Source organism: Sus scrofa, chromosome 16 (assembly GCF_054392235.1).
Source record: "Sus scrofa isolate SSC_HxYL_T2T_F1_AM1 chromosome 16, Sscrofa_HxYL_maternal_Yorkshire_Landrace_v2.0, whole genome shotgun sequence".
Taxonomy (NCBI): Eukaryota; Metazoa; Chordata; class Mammalia; order Artiodactyla; family Suidae; genus Sus; species Sus scrofa.
In genome coordinates, this window is record NC_139398.1 from 46,083,448 (window position 1) to 46,101,038 (window position 17,591).

The 17,591-nt window shown below is 42.8% G+C and overlaps 1 protein-coding gene across 5 annotated transcripts in view; it reads right to left on the reverse strand.

The window, feature by feature from the left end:
* The window catches only part of CSPG4B (chondroitin sulfate proteoglycan family member 4B), a 126,452-nt gene that overhangs the window by 102,401 nt on the left and 6,460 nt on the right, over positions 1 to 17,591 (reverse strand). For all 5 annotated transcript variants that reach the window (XR_014831299.1, XR_014831300.1, XR_002339745.2 and 2 more), the window contains exons 2-5: positions 10,890 to 11,053; positions 6,745 to 10,314; positions 4,892 to 5,362; positions 668 to 844 (exon numbers count right to left, since the gene is read on the reverse strand). Coding sequence is in view for 1 of the 5 variants with exons in the window: in XM_013984766.3 (XP_013840220.2) it covers positions 668 to 844; positions 4,892 to 5,362; positions 6,745 to 10,314; positions 10,890 to 11,053 (4,382 nt within the window). In the remaining 4 variants the exon portion in view is untranslated. The remainder of the gene's footprint in view (positions 1 to 667; positions 845 to 4,891; positions 5,363 to 6,744; positions 10,315 to 10,889; positions 11,054 to 17,591) is intronic.

Here is a 17,591-nt window from a genome sequence, read left to right on the forward strand (position 1 = left end):
CTTGTTTCCTTGCTGTTTTCCTCACTTTTTTCCTGTCCCTCCCTGTCACCTGCCTGGCCACCACTCTCACCGAAGACCTTCTTTCTTTTTGTATCAACCTCTAGCCAGTATCATGGATGTCCTGCACCATGATGGTACAGAGCCTTTGCCACTTAGAAAATTATATTTAAGATTACCAGGTTAGACTAGCGCAAGCTCTAACCAAGAGAATGTCTTGGTGATAACTGATATTTATTTAAAACCAGTAGGAATATGTCAACTATATATATATTATATATATTATATATTATATAATACATATATAAATAGATATAAACATATATTAAACATATAAATTTAATATATAATGTATATTTTATCATATAATATATATTTTATATAAATATATTTTTATATTATATATAAATATATTTTTATCATATAATATATATTTTATATATATTTTATATAAATACAAGATACTTGTATATCTTATTATTTAACATTCTATATATAAATATACATTAAATAAACAAATTAAATATAAATATACTTATCAAAGATATATTACAAATATATATATAAGATATTCATATATCTTATTATTTAACATTAGAAACAACACAGAAGAAAATCAAATTGGTGGCTCTATGTTAGCAGGATAAATCTGAAAGCATGGAGCACTTACCTGAAGGATTTTATTAGCTGTAATTACTGGAGCCTCATCATTTACTGACTTGACAGTCACAAAAAGAGTTTGGGGCACACTCTGTTTTCCGAGCTCTGAGCTATTTGCAAAGATGGTAAAACTGTCAAGAAGGTCCTCACTATCATCATGAACATAGGAAATCAATCCATTTTCCACCTGTAACCAACAACATCAAAATGACCAAATCACTGAAATGCAATCTTAAAATATGAAAAAAAATGCTATGAAAGAAATCTTGATTTTTTTTTTTTTGCCATTTCTTGGGCTGCTCCAGCAGTATATGGACGTTCCCAGGCTAGGGGTCGAATCATCGGAGCTATAGCCACCGGCCTACACCAGAGCCACAGCAACACAGGATCCGAGCCGTGTCTGCAACCTACACCACAGCTCACGGCAGTGCCGGATCCTTAACCCACTGAGCAAGGCCAGGGATCGAACCTGCAACCTCATGGTTCCTAGTCGGATTCATTAACCACTGAGCCACGACGGGAACTCCAAAATCTTGATTTTTTAATATCACTCTAAAACACAGAAGCACGTGTTCATTTCAGGAAGTTTGATTCTGACAATCAGAGTGCAAATTATGAAGCGGTGCTGCATGCCAGAAATAAGTTTAATGAAGAACAAAGTAATGGAGCAATGTGGAGGAGTAAAGAAAATGCTGGACTGGTTACCAGAAAATTTGAATTCAAAAGGTATTTCTAACATTAAAATGTGTTAAGTGACATGCTCCACCCTTTATTCCAATGGGTTTTAACAACACCCATTAAAATTGAGACTCTACTTGTTTCTTTAGAGAGGTGAATTTTTGAGGTTGTAGATTATTTTGTTGGACAATTCAGAATGTTGGATTTAGGCTCTTAAGTTTCCATGCACTGGATGAATTTCTGCTCTTTGGAGACATATGGATCAGGGCAACTAATTAAGTTTCCTCAAACTAGTCCTTTCTGAACTAAGCTTGCATTTTTCCCTTAACTGTTCTTTGTATGCACGGTTACACTTGCCACCTCCTCTCCTGCTTCAGAATACAATCATTTTTTGGTGCATGTCTTAACAGATGTTACCCATAACTAGCTACTATATACCTCCCGAGGACAAAGTGTAATGATTGTATCCAACTTAGTCTATCAAGCAAGATTTCTCTCAATGTGATAACCACTATGCAAATGTTTATTTTTATCCCTGGTAAATTTCATCTAATTTTCATTCTAAAATGGTCATCCAATGAATCAGTTATTCCTCTTGGATTTGCAATAGCCACAGATTTGATCAGAATGCCTTCCTTGCCTTTAAGGCTCTGAGGGAAAAGTTGACGAGCTTTTCAGGATCAAAATCAGAAAGACCAGGAGAATTTTAAAGCTAGAAGGGAACTTGGCTTCAGTGAATCTGTGACCCAAAAATACAACAGCAGAGTACTTCCAAAGCCCAAGAGAAGTAGTTGAACTTCTAAAAAAGCCTCTGGGGTTGTGTTTGTTTTGATAAAATACAGCCAACATTTTTCACAGTTCAACTTTGCCCAGTCCTGTGGCGCATTTCCTTTGAGCAAAGACTTTTGATCTTTCAGAGGTGTTTCTGACAAGAGTTGAAAAGTTCATGAACAGTCTCAAGAGAAAGTTGTGGCCACTTGTACACAGGTGCATGAGAATTTCTTTGGAGTTCAATGGGAAGAGGAACTCCAGACCATCAGCCTGACCACTTGCTCCTAGAACACACTGCTTCAAGCTATTTGAAAGCAAATGTGGAAGATGGCATTTATCACAGAGCAGGAGAATTTTTAATCTAGTATGCTTTAGGAAGAGAGCATTTAAATAGAAGTCACCTTTTCAGAAGAAATACGTCCTGTCATTTCCTCAATGGAGTAGTACTCCCCCAGAGTACCATTTAAAATGTCAGCCAGTAGGTATTAGTCTAAAGGAAGCAAGAGGGTTTGGTGGGGATTTGTCCATTCCTAGTTCTAACACCAGAAAAACACCTGCTGACCTGAATCTAAAGTATATGACAAACTTGCAGAAAATCTTAAAATATTAAAGAGTGTTTGGTCCTCTCACGAACATGTGCAGGGACTGTCAGGTCCCTTCTCTGCTCGAATCCTCCCTCTCCCATTGCTTCCCATCACACTCTGGGGCAAAGGTAAAGTCAAAAGCCTTCCAAACTGGACCTCCCTAACCTCATCTACTGCCCCCACCTCCCCACCCCATATGAGCAGCTCCAGCCAGACGGAGTTTCTCCTGCTCCCCTCACAGAGCTGTTCGCTTGTTCTTCCCTTGGCCTGAATGAGCTTCCTTCTCCATATCCACTGAGCTCGCCATCCATCACCTACTCCAGGGGTCTGCTCAACACCCTCCCTCCAACCACCACACCATATTTGAAACTGAACTTCAACACACACACACACACACACACACACACACACACACACACACACGTCAAGTTCTCAGCACTTCCTATCTCCTTTTCCTGCTTTACTTTCTCCATACCACTAATCTTCATTCAACTACTTTATCTCTACAAATTCACTTCTTTCATTTATTCTCTCTCTCTGCCCCCATCTTTCCCCCACTAGGAAAAAAAGATCCATAAGGACAGGGATTATTGCTGGGTTAGCTCCCTGCTTTATCCCCAGTACTCAGAACTAATATACCAGACACATAATGGACACTCAAAAACTATAGCTGAATGAATGAAGGGCAAAAATGGTCAGGACTCTCCTTCTTTGAGTCACTATAGGCTATAACCACAAGTTGTGAGGTTCTTAGCGAAAATGATCATGTCTCAAAACCTAGAGACCTCGGGAGTCATAAAGCAAGATAAAACAGGAAGGGCTCACCTGAAAGAGTAGGAACACAAACTTGACCGTGAACAAGGATAACATGGGTGCTACAAGAACACACGAACTCAACACAGACTTCAACCAACCATGCTTAAAAAAACACTTCTTACAAAGCACAATCCATAATGAATTGGCCAAGGAGTTCCCGTTGCGGCTCAGCGGTTAACGAATCTGACTAGCATCCAGGAGGACGAAGATTCGGTCCCTGGCCTTGCTCAATGGGTTAAGGATCTGACGTTTCCATGAGCTGTGGTGTAGGTTGCAGATGTGGCTCGGATCCTGCATTGCTTATGGCTCTGGCGTCAGCAGCTGCAGCTCTGATTTGACCCCTAACCTAGGAACCTCCACATGCCCACGAGTGAGGCCCCAAAACAAAACAAAACAAAATAATGAATTGGCCAAGACAGAACCAAAATTTAGTGCTCAGTCTCTCACCCAGAGTCACAAGGTGAACAGATTTAAATTCTACTTACACGAGAGCAAGTGGTGATCTTGGATGGTCTGTCCAGCCTTTGAGAGGAAAACTATGATTAAGAGATGGCATGCTGTGTTAGCTCCGTGAGTGTTATACTTTGAGAGGGAGAGACAGTGTGAAGCTCTTCTAGAATTGAGCAGCCAGGACCATGCAAGGGCTAGAGACCCGCACATATAAGCAAAAGTTGGGAAAACAAGAGTTGGTTAACATAAAGAAGTTAAAATTTAAGGGAATTTGATATTTTTTTTTTTCTTTCAATATTTAAAGAGGTTTTTTTTTCGTTTGCTTTTGTTTTTTTTGTCTTTTTGCCGTTTCTTGGGCCGCTTCCTATAGCATATGGAGGTTCCCAGGCTAGGGGTCTAATCGGAGCTGTAGCCACCGGCCTATACCAGAGCCACAGCAACGCAGGATCCGAGCCGCGTCTGCAACCTACACCACAGCTCACGGCAACGCCGGATCCTTAACCTGCTGAGCAAGGCCAGGAATTGAACCCACAACCTCATGGTTCCTAGTTGGATTCGTTAACCACTGTGCCACGATGGGAACTCCTAAAGAGCTTTTATCAGAGGGGGAGCAATTTGTTCTGTGAGCTACTAAAGCCAGGACCTAGTTTCTAAATGGCAGCTCAGCATAGAGAACTTTCTATCAATTGAAGTGTTTTTAACCAGAAGGGCCCATCTCTGGAAGTAGTGAGTTCTCCATCACTGAAGATATTTAAGCAATGGCTGGATGACCTCTCTATGAGGTTACAATGGAAGGGCTTCCCTATGTGTTAGGAGATTTGACCAGATACCTTCTAAAGTCCCATCACTCCCACAAGTCCATGAATCTAAATGATCAAGAGCCAAGTTTTCTTCTCTTAACCAACACACTCAAATATATTAACTGAAGTTATTACCTGTTTCCTGGTAAATTTCATTAGCTCTACTCTTGGAAAATGAGAATTTTCAATATAACCGTGTTTTGGTGGTTTGAGTAGAACAAATTCACAGTCAAGTCTCTCGAAATGTTTGCTTGGAATTTTGAAGTGGTCTTCCAGAAGGGCTTTGGAACCACCTTCCTGGACTGTAAAATTTTGTACCTCCAAAGGAATCCACTTAGGAATGATATCCACCAAGATCTCAACTCTACTCACAGCTTGGAAGCCATTCACCACATCCAGTAAAAAACGGTCCAGCTGTTGGTCAGGAGCTGTCTGTACATAATGGATATAACCATCATTAATGTCCTGTTGTGTAAAAGTCAAAGGGGACTTTTCATTTGCACCTAAGCTACCTTCTTCTGACAAAGATCTTCGGAGGTATCCATGCTTTGGCAGAGCTTTAACGATGAATGTTGCCTCTGAAGGAAAGTTACCTTCGTGTACAGCCTTGAGTTCATATTCACAACACAAAGACACAAAAAGAAAAAAACGCATTAATATATGCAAGAGTTAAGACCCTTGATGAACCAAATTTTTTTCTATTAGTGTCTACAAATGGCTTAGGTCAAAATCCAGGTTGATAACACAGTTTAAGCTGGTCTTGTCCTGGTGACCATGCCAATATTTTAGCCCTGGTTGAAAAGAAAAATAAGCATTTGAATAGCTAATCGTGTATTAACAAGGCATTGTTCACAGTGGCAAGAAACCCAGGACTCAGGAAGTTGAGCTGAAAGAAAGAAAATGGTATAAAGAGAAGGAATAAAAGATGGTGGAATAAGTAACAGCTGAATGACTAAAACTGAAAGACTTTAGAAGAAAGTTTATTTTTAAACTAGTTCAGCATTTTCAATACACATTTTTTAAATCTGCAAAATCCATCTCAAAGCTGTCACTGTTACTGATTTATAGTCACTGAACTATATACGCCCCCTTGTGGTGAAACTTAAATACTAAGATCCTGTAAAAGAACTGAGAAAATCTGGTGGGTCGCATATTCTTAGTCAAAACTCATTATGCAGTCAACTGTTTCTTATTTGAGTTGATTTCTACTTGATGTCTTCGACTGCATTTAATAAGCAAGCAAACTTGTTTGCAGTTTTGAGGGTGGGTTCAGAATAGCCTGCATTTGTGGCCAGTTGTCATAAATCACAGTTTACCCATCCTGTACAGTATTACTCACTCTCCTAACTCTGTTCAGCAGGGCTGGGCTGCTGGGAGCTTCCATGTAGGAGCCTCAGGAAACCAGGCAGCTGCTGGTGTGAAGTCTCGCCCTTGGCATTCCACTGGTCCAAACCAATGCTAATCCATCGATTTCAAGAAAACTAAAGAGCCAAGGAAATAAACTAATATCCTCTCCTATGCTGTTTTAGGAATCCTTTTTGTACTTGTTAAGTTACTCTACATTTTTATACCCTGCTTCATCATATTACTAATGTAACTCATATCAAATGAAGTATCGGCAGTGAAAAATGATAATAGTAACAACCTCTTCATTTACAATATATACATTTCCTCCTACTTCCCAGGTCATCCTATACTAAACATACATGCATACTCATGTGAACATGCGCACACAGCTTGAAAATGAGGCTTAGGATTATTTATATTCCATTTCCAACTATAGAACATTTAGCAGAATCAAAATAATGAAATCATGCCATTTTCTTCTCAATGGCATCTACACTTTTTAAAAGTCATTCCAAATACCAGGAGAGAAGTCAGTAGGACAAAAAAAAAAAAAAAATAGCTTTTCAGAGGCAAACAAATAGATGGCTTGTCCCTGTGGTTATAAGAGAATGAGAATGCTTGGTGCTGGGTCGACTACCTACCTGGAGCCTTCCTCTGCTCAGTTTTACAGGTTTTCCTTCTTCAACTACAAGGGTCTTGCTGTGCAGAATTTGGGCATGATGTTTGTGGCTTTCCGAGTCTACTCGCACATAGACACCCAGTTCTAACTCTACATCTTTCACTTTCACTGTCAGGTTGAACACATCAAAGCTGCTTCTGCCACCATGCCTGTAAGTCACATGTCCTTGCTTCAGATCATGCAGGGAGAACCGGCCTTGCCCTGAGCTGTTGACCAACACTATGCCATGCTTTGGGGGCTGCAGGATGTGGAATTCGATCTCGTGGTCTGTTCTGACATCTTGGTTTGTGGTGACGCTGAGGTTGGCCGTTGTAAGGCTGCTCTCCTCTCCTCTCTGTACCAGCAGCCCTGTGTTGTTGACTACACGGACATAGGGCTCTGACACACTTATCTCTAGGAGGGACGATGTGTAATGGACACCATCTGTCACAAACAGCACAAAGCGGGCTGAGTCTGCACCCCAATGCCTGAAGAGCACGCGTCCTTCCCGTAGGTCATTTTGCCTGAACTGGTAGAGTTTCTGGGTGGGGTCACTGGCTCGCACCAAGTCTCCATTAGGGATGCCCCGCCGGGTATAGAGCAGCTGCCCATCATCAAAATCTGAGTCGGGGTCATGGTAACAGAGATCTGCTAGGGTCAACAAGCGCTGGCCATTCCGCACAACATCAAAGACCTTATCTACCACACGCACTGGTTTCTCATCGTTCTTCAAGCCCACAGAAACAGTGACTTTCATTTCTGCAGACAGACGCTCTGTGCCACCATCCCCCACCACTCCCTCTGGGCCTGGTCCTGTGGTGGAGGCCACGAGAAGGAATTCATCATACTCGGTCTCAGAGTCATCATGTACATACATCAGCCACTCACCCAAGATGTCCTGGTCGGTGAACGTAGTGATGTTGTCATGAACTCCTGGAGAATCTGAAGAGTGAATCAATTTCAGCTTCCCGTGTTGAGGACTCTTGGTGACTTTATATTGGAAAGTCTGACTGTCCAAAGTTTGAGCAAATAATTCTGATTTTGTGATGACTTTCCCTTCTCCTTCTTTAACAAACAACCCTCTGTTCGTTAAAATAATGTGTTTCTTCTCTGCTTTAAATCTTATTCTGAAAGTATAATCTTTTGATTCTATATGCTTTGCAACCATCAAGAACTTAAAAGTATCTTGTGAATGTTCCCTGGGCCTCTCCTGTGGTTCATAGCTTATCTTAGAGTCTGTAATGTTTTGTTGGCTGAAGACTGAGTTTGCTTTTAGAACGTGTGTGCCAAGTAGCAATTTTCCTTTCTTAGGTGTGGTGAGTAACTTAAATTGCAGTTCCCTCTCAGCTACTTCCATACCCTCTGTCACAGCCTGCAAATGATCAGAATTCAGAATGTGCCTGTTTATTTTACTGATCTCAAGGGGTACATTTTTCAGAAGGGTAAACCTCAGCCATTGTACCGTAACAGGAAATGTCAGCTCTTCACTGCTTTTTCCTTCTATGTTAACTCGAAATTTAAAGTGATCCGTAACATTTTCTAGCTGCAAATCCTTGAATGTGCTGCAGTACCGGACCCGACCCCGATCAACGGAACGCTGAGAGAAGGTGCTGATTTGTTTCCACTCGCCACTTGACCCCTGCCGCTGAATCTGGCCAAACTGAGGTGGATGAGTGATAAGATAGCGGGTCTCTACCTCAGGGCGTTCACCATTAACCTCCACCGACAAGTGGCCCTGCGTAATCAGAGCTGTGCCACCCTGCTCTACAGCCACACCAGTACTATTGGCTATTTCAAAGTCCCAAGGGACCGCCATGACCCGTAACACCACTGTATTGCTAACCACCTCTCCATCAGTTGCTCTCAGAAGGATCCGGGAGTGCTGATGGCCCCTATGCACATAGAAAATATTGCCATCTCTTAAATCCCCATATGTAAAACCAGCAGTGGGCCTCCCAGGATCATTGGTGTTTTCTAAAAACCCAGCATCTGAATTGAAGTTGCCAAGAACTGAGAAGCTAAGACTCAAGGAATCTGTGTCTGGGTCTGACACATGTATGATACTTGGAGTCAGTTGCTTCTTAGAGTTCTCAAACACGAGAAGCAGGCTTCCCTCAGGGAGCTTAAGGTTTGGGGGATCATTTACTGGAATGACGATAATGTTAAACACATATGAAACTTGTCCTTGCTGGTATAGTGGCATTTCCTCCTTGCTGCTGAAAAAGACTGAAAATGTGAAATAATCCATAGGTTCTTCCGAACCATTATGGACATACCAAACTTTTCCTTGCTCCAGATCTAACAGAGAAAAGGCCTTCTCTGTGTCTTGCTCAGGAGAAACATCTAACTGAAGGAACCCATGAACAGGTATTTCCTGTATTTTAAATAGTATCTGAGACTGACGGATACCCAGATCCTCCAGGTCCACATCCACATTCATGTGCCTTTGTTCAAGTAAGGCTCGTCCACCTTCTTGAACCTCCAAGTTATTGAGAACCAAGAAATATCTACTTCCATCTTGCAGGATAGGCTGGCCTGCCTCAGGGACAGCAGTGGAAAGGGGAATCTCTGCCCGAAGCAGGTTTTCCCTTATTGTTACAGAAGGATTTTCATTATCACTGCTCTTCATTTTACACCCAGCAGCTATATCTTTAGAAAGAAGGGCATCCTTTAATGCTCTCTTTTTTGAGTTGGCTTCCAAGCCTCTTATGCACCCTTTGAAAGAGAGTCCCCGAGCAGATTTTCTAGGCACAAAGGCAAGTTGTAACCTCTTAACTTCTTCTCCCTTGTGGTTGCCAAGACCTCCCACAAAGAGAGGGCCTTCAGACACAAACGGTTGGCTTTGCAAAGGCAGCAATGTCCTTACTCCTTGTTCATCCACCATCAGGTCCAAATACCTTTCGGTGAACTTGAACTGAATTACGTGCCACTGGTTGTCACTAACTAAACTAAAAGAAGAGAGCTCAGTATTGTTCTTATTCCTTCCTACATGGGCCTTCAATAAGCCTTTTGCTATTTCCAAAGCAATAAAATCTCCTTCTTGACCTGACTGAAATAAAAGCAAGGCTTGTTGAGTTTCAGTCTGCAAAGCGAATTCCAACAGTCCGTGCCCTGGCATCTTCCATTCTGGGAAGGCGACATAGGATCTGGAGCTAAAGAAGTTGATGGCTTCATCTTCTCCTGCAAAAAATTCATCACTGCATCCGAGTGACACCTCATAAACTTTCTTAAAACCAGGATAAGATCTAAGGGATGTAAGGATCTCCCTCTGGTTAAATACCACATCCTCCATACATCCACGGAAATTGGGGAGCTCTCCATCTAGGTAAGGAACATCAAGTCCACCGTGGCCTGCTATGTAGATTCCATGCTGAAAGTGTAAACTGTGCCTCCCACCCGTGATCTGGCCAGTCATCTCATAATGTTTGTCAATAACCAGAGAGATACTATCCTTCACACAGAACAGTTCCACGAAATGCCACACCAAGTCATCCATACGAAGTCTTTGCTCAGAAAGGAGCACTTGTTCACCTGCCCCCAAATTCACTCTCACCTGAAAGAGAAAGAATCAAAATGAATCAATCTCATCTCATAGCATTTCACTGAGAAAACAAGGCCATTCACAAAGAGAAAGAGAGAAACTTGGATGCAAAAATTCTTTCCACATTTGTGGACTACATATTAAGGTTAAAAAATTTCACAGTTGGGTTTGCACAAAGAAGCGTTAAATGGATAAATAAGGAATTGTAAACATTTCTATGGGGGCAGAGAGTAATAAGGGAAAGGGTCAGGAATGGGTGTGAGACTTGTCTGTGTATGCCTTTCTATGTAGCTTTGACTTTGGAATCCAAAAAATGTATCATTTTTTAAAAAATGAATAAAAAGAAAAAGTACTTTTGATAGAGGCATCACCTATCAAAAAAAAATCCTTAAAAAAATATCACAGTTGGAATATTTAAGACATGCTGGTAAAATTGGAGCTCTCAACCTTTCTCTCTGGCACCTGATTTTATTCTAGTGAAATCACAGTAATCAAATGGATAGCTATTTTGTTCTCCTCTCACTCACTGTTTTCCCCTCCAGTGATTGAATGCTTTATACGTTTTAAAAGATTTTTAAACACCTTACCCTTAAGTTTCCTGCCAGAAGTTCTATTATAAAGTAGTCACTTTTCCCAGCTGCAAGAAAAAGTAATCCCTGGGGTTTGCTGGTTTGAAATGTTAACTGAAGTGATAACTCCGAGGAAACCTCTGTGATGCTGAGCTCCACATAGCTTTCACCATAAAAAGATGCTGGGGAGTGAGAAGAAGTATAAGTTAGTAAATTTATCACACAATGACTACTCAGCTTCTATGGTCATCTTCCTTCAGGGACTGACCCTGCTGAAGACAGCTGCCTTGCCCAGGCCACATCTGCTTCCTGGGGTTGCCCACAGACGTGACGTGGAGGTATAAAGGCTCAATGTTCTCTTGCCCCAACTCAGGACACCTCTGATGGGTCAGTCCCTCTTCAGAACTCTCAAGAGGGGTAGCCAAGGCTTCCACTGAAACTGAAATGCAAATCTACCTCTTTACCTACCCAAGATTGCTTCCCTCCCTTCCACAGGGTTATTCCCAAGTTGCTAGTGGAGAACTGGTGTGAGATAGCTCTAAACTATCAAGCTATGCAGAATATAGGGCATAGGTAACTATGAGGACAATGGAAGTGGGTAGCCATTTCTGAGTTTGAATGTAGCTTTGGAAAAGATAAGGAAAAGCTAGGAGATAACAGTGTCAAATACAAGCTAAGTGTGAAAGCCAAAGGGCTTCCCCTGTAGCATGTGGCCTTTCTCATCTCCTACAGCAGGTGGGCAGAGGAAGTTGAAACTCCTGCTCAGGAATATATTGTCAGAGCAGTCAGCTCCAAATAAAGTTCCAACCATGTCAGGCTGGCTCTGACAAGCTGAAGGCCTTGTTTGGTAAAGAATGGAAACTTGACCTATGGAATGGATTAGTGCACTCAAATAAGCTGGGTCCCTAAGTTTCCCCCCGTCCCACCTCCCGCCAGAACCCTCTGAGACCAAAGAAGTGACCTATCCTCTTGTTAAGGCTGGCATTCCACTTGCTTAAAGAGGACACAGAAACCTCTCCCCCACAAAGTGACATGCAACCCCTGAAGATACACCCCCATCTCTCTTCACTGCTAGACCAAAAGCAAAGCCTAAGTCACAACACAACCTGTGTGGGGACACCTCAGACTCAGTATGGGAGGGAAATGACTAGACCCTATAGGAGCTGAAGGACCTACCCAGAATGTGGTGCCAGCAGCTGGGAGAAAGCACATGGAGCTGAGTGTACCTGATCAAGAGGGCAGCATAAAGCTAAACAAGAGGGAATTTATCACAGATTTGGGAGCACTCTCCAGGGATACGGGATATAACATGCTGACAGAGACTGCTCAGAACTGTGTGAACTCACTGCTAAGGAGGATCCCAGAAGCACAGAAAGTGCAATGACCCACTCAAAACGAGACAGACATGACAGATTTGCCATGATGGATGGATGGTGGAGGCAGAGAGTCAAGGGACGGAAGTGGTACACTCAGGATCGAGCCTGACTAGGACCAGGAGGCACTAGCAAGTTACATGAGAGAGTGGCCAGAACTCCATGTCATCACCATTCTTGTGCCAGCACCTTTACCTCATCTCACGCTTCTGGCTGCATGGAGAAATCCCTGACTGCCAGCTGATGGAAGGACAGAATACCTCAGCTTAGTTCATGGTTGAGTCAGCTTCATCATTTGCGTGCAAGCTCAAATGGTCTCCAAATGCACTGTCGCTCTTCTTAGGTGTGGCCATGAAAAATACTAGTGAAGGAAAATTCCCCAGAAGGTAGAACATTGGGTGATACACCTCATCATCCACTTTATATGTAGAGAAAAGTGACTTGAGGTTAGAATAAAGACTGATAGGTAGTGTCAATGGCCCAGCCAGATGGTCGGGAGCCTGGAACAAGAAAGACTGAAAAAGAAGGACCAGAAGGTCTGGGGTAGATGCAAGACTGTTGGCATGAAGTGGGGAAATCTTTATATCACATGTTAATGCCCACCAGGAATCATCTACCACACAAGAGGCACTACAACCAGGCAGACCAAAAGACTCAGCTAGTTTGCCATCAGTGAGCCTCTGTCACCTGCCACCCTGATGTTGGCACAATGGGTGTGAGATGAAGTAGCCATGGGATGAAGGGGAGTCTGTACATGCACCCAATAGCTTAGGTTAACCCTCTACCAAGACTTTCTTAGCTATGCTGCTACTGAACGCCCAACAAGCCTCTCACAGAGTCCAATGTCGAATTCCCAATAGGTTACCCCATCCCTTGAATAGGATTGGAAAGTTGATATCAATGAAACCCTTCTGCCTTAGAATATCCAGTGATTCACTTTCACAAAACAGACAGGTATTCTGGGTATATATTTGCCTTTCTTGCTCAAAGGGCAGCCCTAGCACCACTATCTGAGAGCTTATGGAATGTTTAATCCACTAACACGGGATCCCAAATATCATCACACCAATCCAAGGCACACCCTTTACTCCAAAGGAGGTATGGTGATGGGCTAGGCCATGGGGACCAACTGGTCCTATCCACACTATACCGATGATGCAGCAGGCCAGAGAGAGTGCTGGATCAGCCTGATGAAGGTACAGCTGAATCATTAGCTCAAAAGAAATACTCCGTCAAGGGGGTTCCAGCCTCCAGGACACAATCTACACTTTATGTGAAAGATCTTTACACGTTTTTTTTTTTTTTGCTTTTTAGGCATTTGGAAGAAAGTTCCCAGGCTAGGGGTCAAATTGTAGCTAACATATGCCAGGCTACGTCACAGCCACAGCAGCTCGGGATCCAAGCTGCATCTACAACCTACACCACAGTTCACAGCAACCCAGGATCCTTAACCAAATGAGCGAGGCCAGAGATTGAACCTGAGTCCTCATGGTTACTAGTTGGGTTCGTTACCGCTGAGCCACAATGGGAACTCTTTACATGGTCTTTATTTATTTATTTATTTATTTTGCTTTTTAGGTCCACACTTGTGGCATATGAAGGTTCCCAGGCTAGGGGTCTAATCGGAGCTACAGCTGCCAGCCTACCCCACAGCCATAGCAACGCCAAATCCAAGCCGCATCTGCAACCTACACCACACCTCACAGCAACGCCGGATCCTTAACTCACTAAGCAAGGCCAGGGATCAAATCCGCAACCTCATAGTTCCTAGTCGGATTTGTTTCCTCTGTGCCACGATGGGAACTCCTAAATGGTCCTTAAAGATCTTTACCTACTTCCTGCTGTGTCTCCAGGAAGTATAATCTGTGGGTCTGAGAACAAGGGATAGATGAGGAGTGGCCCTGCTTACGTCACTCTCATGACCCACTTGAGGAATTTGTATTCCCATTCTCATCAGTCACAAATCCATAGTTTGAAACCTCCTGGTTTCCAAGGGGAATGCTTCCACCAGGGGAAACAGCAAGCTTCTCTATATGGTAGTTATAGCTGCTGCCTGGACATTTCAGTTTCTTCACATTAAGGAACCAGCCGGCAAGACGAGTCATCCCTATTTTGGTGGGCAATTGAGCCTGCATCATTAGGAGGAGGTAGACCTCTTGTTACCCAACGGGTTCACAGAAAAATAGGCTGGGTGCCCATCTGGTTCCCTTGGATGCCTCTTGGTATCTCTTTGGCAGTTAATAAATAAATGCAGTCCCCCTGTCCTGAGAAGAGTGCATTGACAAGAGCTCAGACCCTCTTGGGAATGAAGGTCCAAATCACACCATCAGGTGGCCACTGAGACCAGCAGAGATGCCCGCTGAGCATAAAGGGATCATTGGACAAGGAAGAACATGAAGACTGTCACTCGGACACTGTTCCCATAGTTTACATGAAGAAGCAGATCCTGATGATGCAAAGGGTGAGCCTTGAGGAATCCGTGATGTACCCACTACAACCCGAGAACAAAGGACTTTCTTTCTACTCAGGCTGCTATGAATGCTGCTGGCAGATAGCCCCCAGCATCTTCAGGACTCCCCACAAACTCAGCTATTTCCATTGAGACTACGCTGCAGGTTGACTCCTCTTCCCAATCAAGTTCATTTCTCTTCTATTCTCTTCCGTTCCTCCAATCTTGCTCCCAAGGACATTCCCTAATAAAGCTCCTGCCTGTTGACCTCCACATTAGATTCTGCCTCCTGAGGACCACAACCTGCACTGCCCATTTCTCCTCTGTTCCTATAACACTACATGCTCCTTTATCCTAGTGTTCGCCATGACGTGTTAAAATTACTTGTTTACTCATCTATCTCCTGCACTAGTTCATGAGTTTCCTATGAGCAGAGACCGTATCTTTTTTACCTTTCCCTCTCCAATACCTAGCACAGCACCTGGTACACAGGAGGTAAAACAGATTCTGTTGGTGCCCCATTTAGATTCTTTTTAACAGGTTGGTGTACCCAGCCTCCCCTGATTAACTGTGTTACCCAAGAATTTCAGTGAAATTATACCCCATATCCCAGAGGGCAACCTTTAGTCAATGAATTTTTGTTGTTGTTGTTTATTTGTTTGTTTTTAGGGCTGCATCCATGGCATATGGAAGTTCCCAGGCTAGGGGTTGAATTGGAGTTACAGCTGCCAGCCTACGCCACAGCCAAAGCAATGCGGGATCTGAGCTGCATCTGCAACCTACACCACAGCTCAAGGGGCAACGCCGGATCCTTAACCCACAGAGCGAGGCCAGGGATCGAACCGGCATCCTCATGGATCCTAGCTGGGTTCATTAACCGCTGAACCATGAAGGCAACTCCTAGTCAATGACTGATTGAAAAAGGTGTATAAAATGTGCAGAACTCTGTGCTGCCATTCATATTCTGGAGCCCTCTCTAGGATCAGGTTGAGATGAGACCATATCTTTGCTTGGTTTCTTCTCCTGCCCTAACCTGCTTCCCTCACCTTACAGTTCTCCTCTGGTAGCACTCACTCAAATATTCACCTGCACATGAATCCCTCCTCCTTAAACCTCTCTCTCTAGGGAATCCAATCTAAGATAGCTGGGAGGCAAGCAAGTATTTATTGAACCAAACTGAACTAACCTAGTAAACCCTCATTTTACAGTTGAGTAAACTCAAGCCTAAAGAGGCTTATGGATTTATGCAAAGCCAACAGTTAATTAGAAACAGTTAAGACAAAAAAATAAGCACTCCCAAAACACCAAGCCGGTGTTTTTACTAAGATATGAAGTTGATATAGATGAATATGATCTCTTATAGACTTTCTCAGATACGCATAAGCACCCTTTTTTCGCCTTAAAAACAGCCATAATAATTAAATTCAATGCAGGGACATGGTCATAAAGTTGAAAGAAGCAATTACAAACCCACTAGCTATCCTAGTTTATCATCCTGGCCTTCTCATTCATGAATCCCTCCACTCCAATTTTTGACAGACTTAGAGACTGTATTGTTAAGTTTTCAAAACCAGGAAATGTTTTCTAAATCATAAAATCTCCTGCTGAGAATGACTAAGTAAGCTTAATAAACAACACCCCTATATTTTCCCACGTTTCACCTCTGGCACTAAATCAATTCCAATCTCAGCTGGTGGCTAGAAATTTCCATTGCCTCAAAGGAAAAACAAGAAAGCAGTTTTAAAACTTCCGGTTTAACAGCCTGAAGCCAGTGTCCTCATATACCTTCAAATTGACCCCAACTTTGGGGGCCCCTAGTTAAGTGCCTCAAAACAACAATAAAGAGCAAACAGAAGTACAAGTAAAACTGGTTCTGAGAAAAAGAAAGGTGATCTTGATCTTCAGTGAAGGAAAAGGTGTGTTTTGGTTTTATATGCATTAGCAAATCAATTGAACAAAAATCAGAGCAACTTCCCAGTTTTATGTGCTTAAATAAAAGGTGAAATGTTTGAATAGAAGCCAAAGTTTGGTAGTGAGGTGGGTAAAATACTTCTCATGAAAGGTAAGAATTTATATTTCTCTGTAATTTCTCCTAGGAGGGTGATTATATGATTCATTTTATCTACCTTAGGATTGGTTCCCACTCCTTCTTTCAAACTATTATCTTTCTGGTTTTTTAATTTGATTTTGGTTTTGCATTTGAGTTTGGGAGGGGGGCACCTACTATGTGCCAGGTACTACCAACCGTTGGATTGGGGAATTAATAAGATAAAGGGGCTTGCAATCTATCAGAGGAGAAAGCTGCTCAGAAAGAAGAATGTATCTGAGTGGTAGTAGAAAGTTGGTACAACAGAAGTATGGTTTGGGCCCAGTGAGGGTATGAGGGAAGAAGCAATCTAACAATTAAGCATCTCTTTCTCTGGCAGGTTTAAGTGTCCCATCCTACGTGCATATTCTGTCCACAAATATACTTTTTGTTTGGTCCTGGGGATTCAGTGGTGACTGAGATAGACTGTTAATCAAACAACTACCTTGCCTGATTAATAACTGGGAACTACAGACCACAATAGAAGCACTGGGCCTTGTCAAGGAGGGTGGATGTGGGAAGGGTGTTTCAGGCAAGGCACTGGCTTCTAGGAAGAGCTGGTGAGGGGTAAGGGAGAAGAGGCGTGAATAAAAGGTGGGAAGAGATAGAAGAGAGGAGACTGCAAGGGGCCAAAAGTCCAGTCTGCCTGAGTACAGTTTAAGGAGAGGGCAGGCAGGGTAGAAGCTGCAGAGGCAGGAGGGGTCAGGGGGCAAGTTGCGTATCTATATGTTGTGTTATATATATGACAAGAAATTCTCAATGGGAATTCCCATTGTGGCGCAGCAGAAACGAATCCAACTAGGAACCATGAG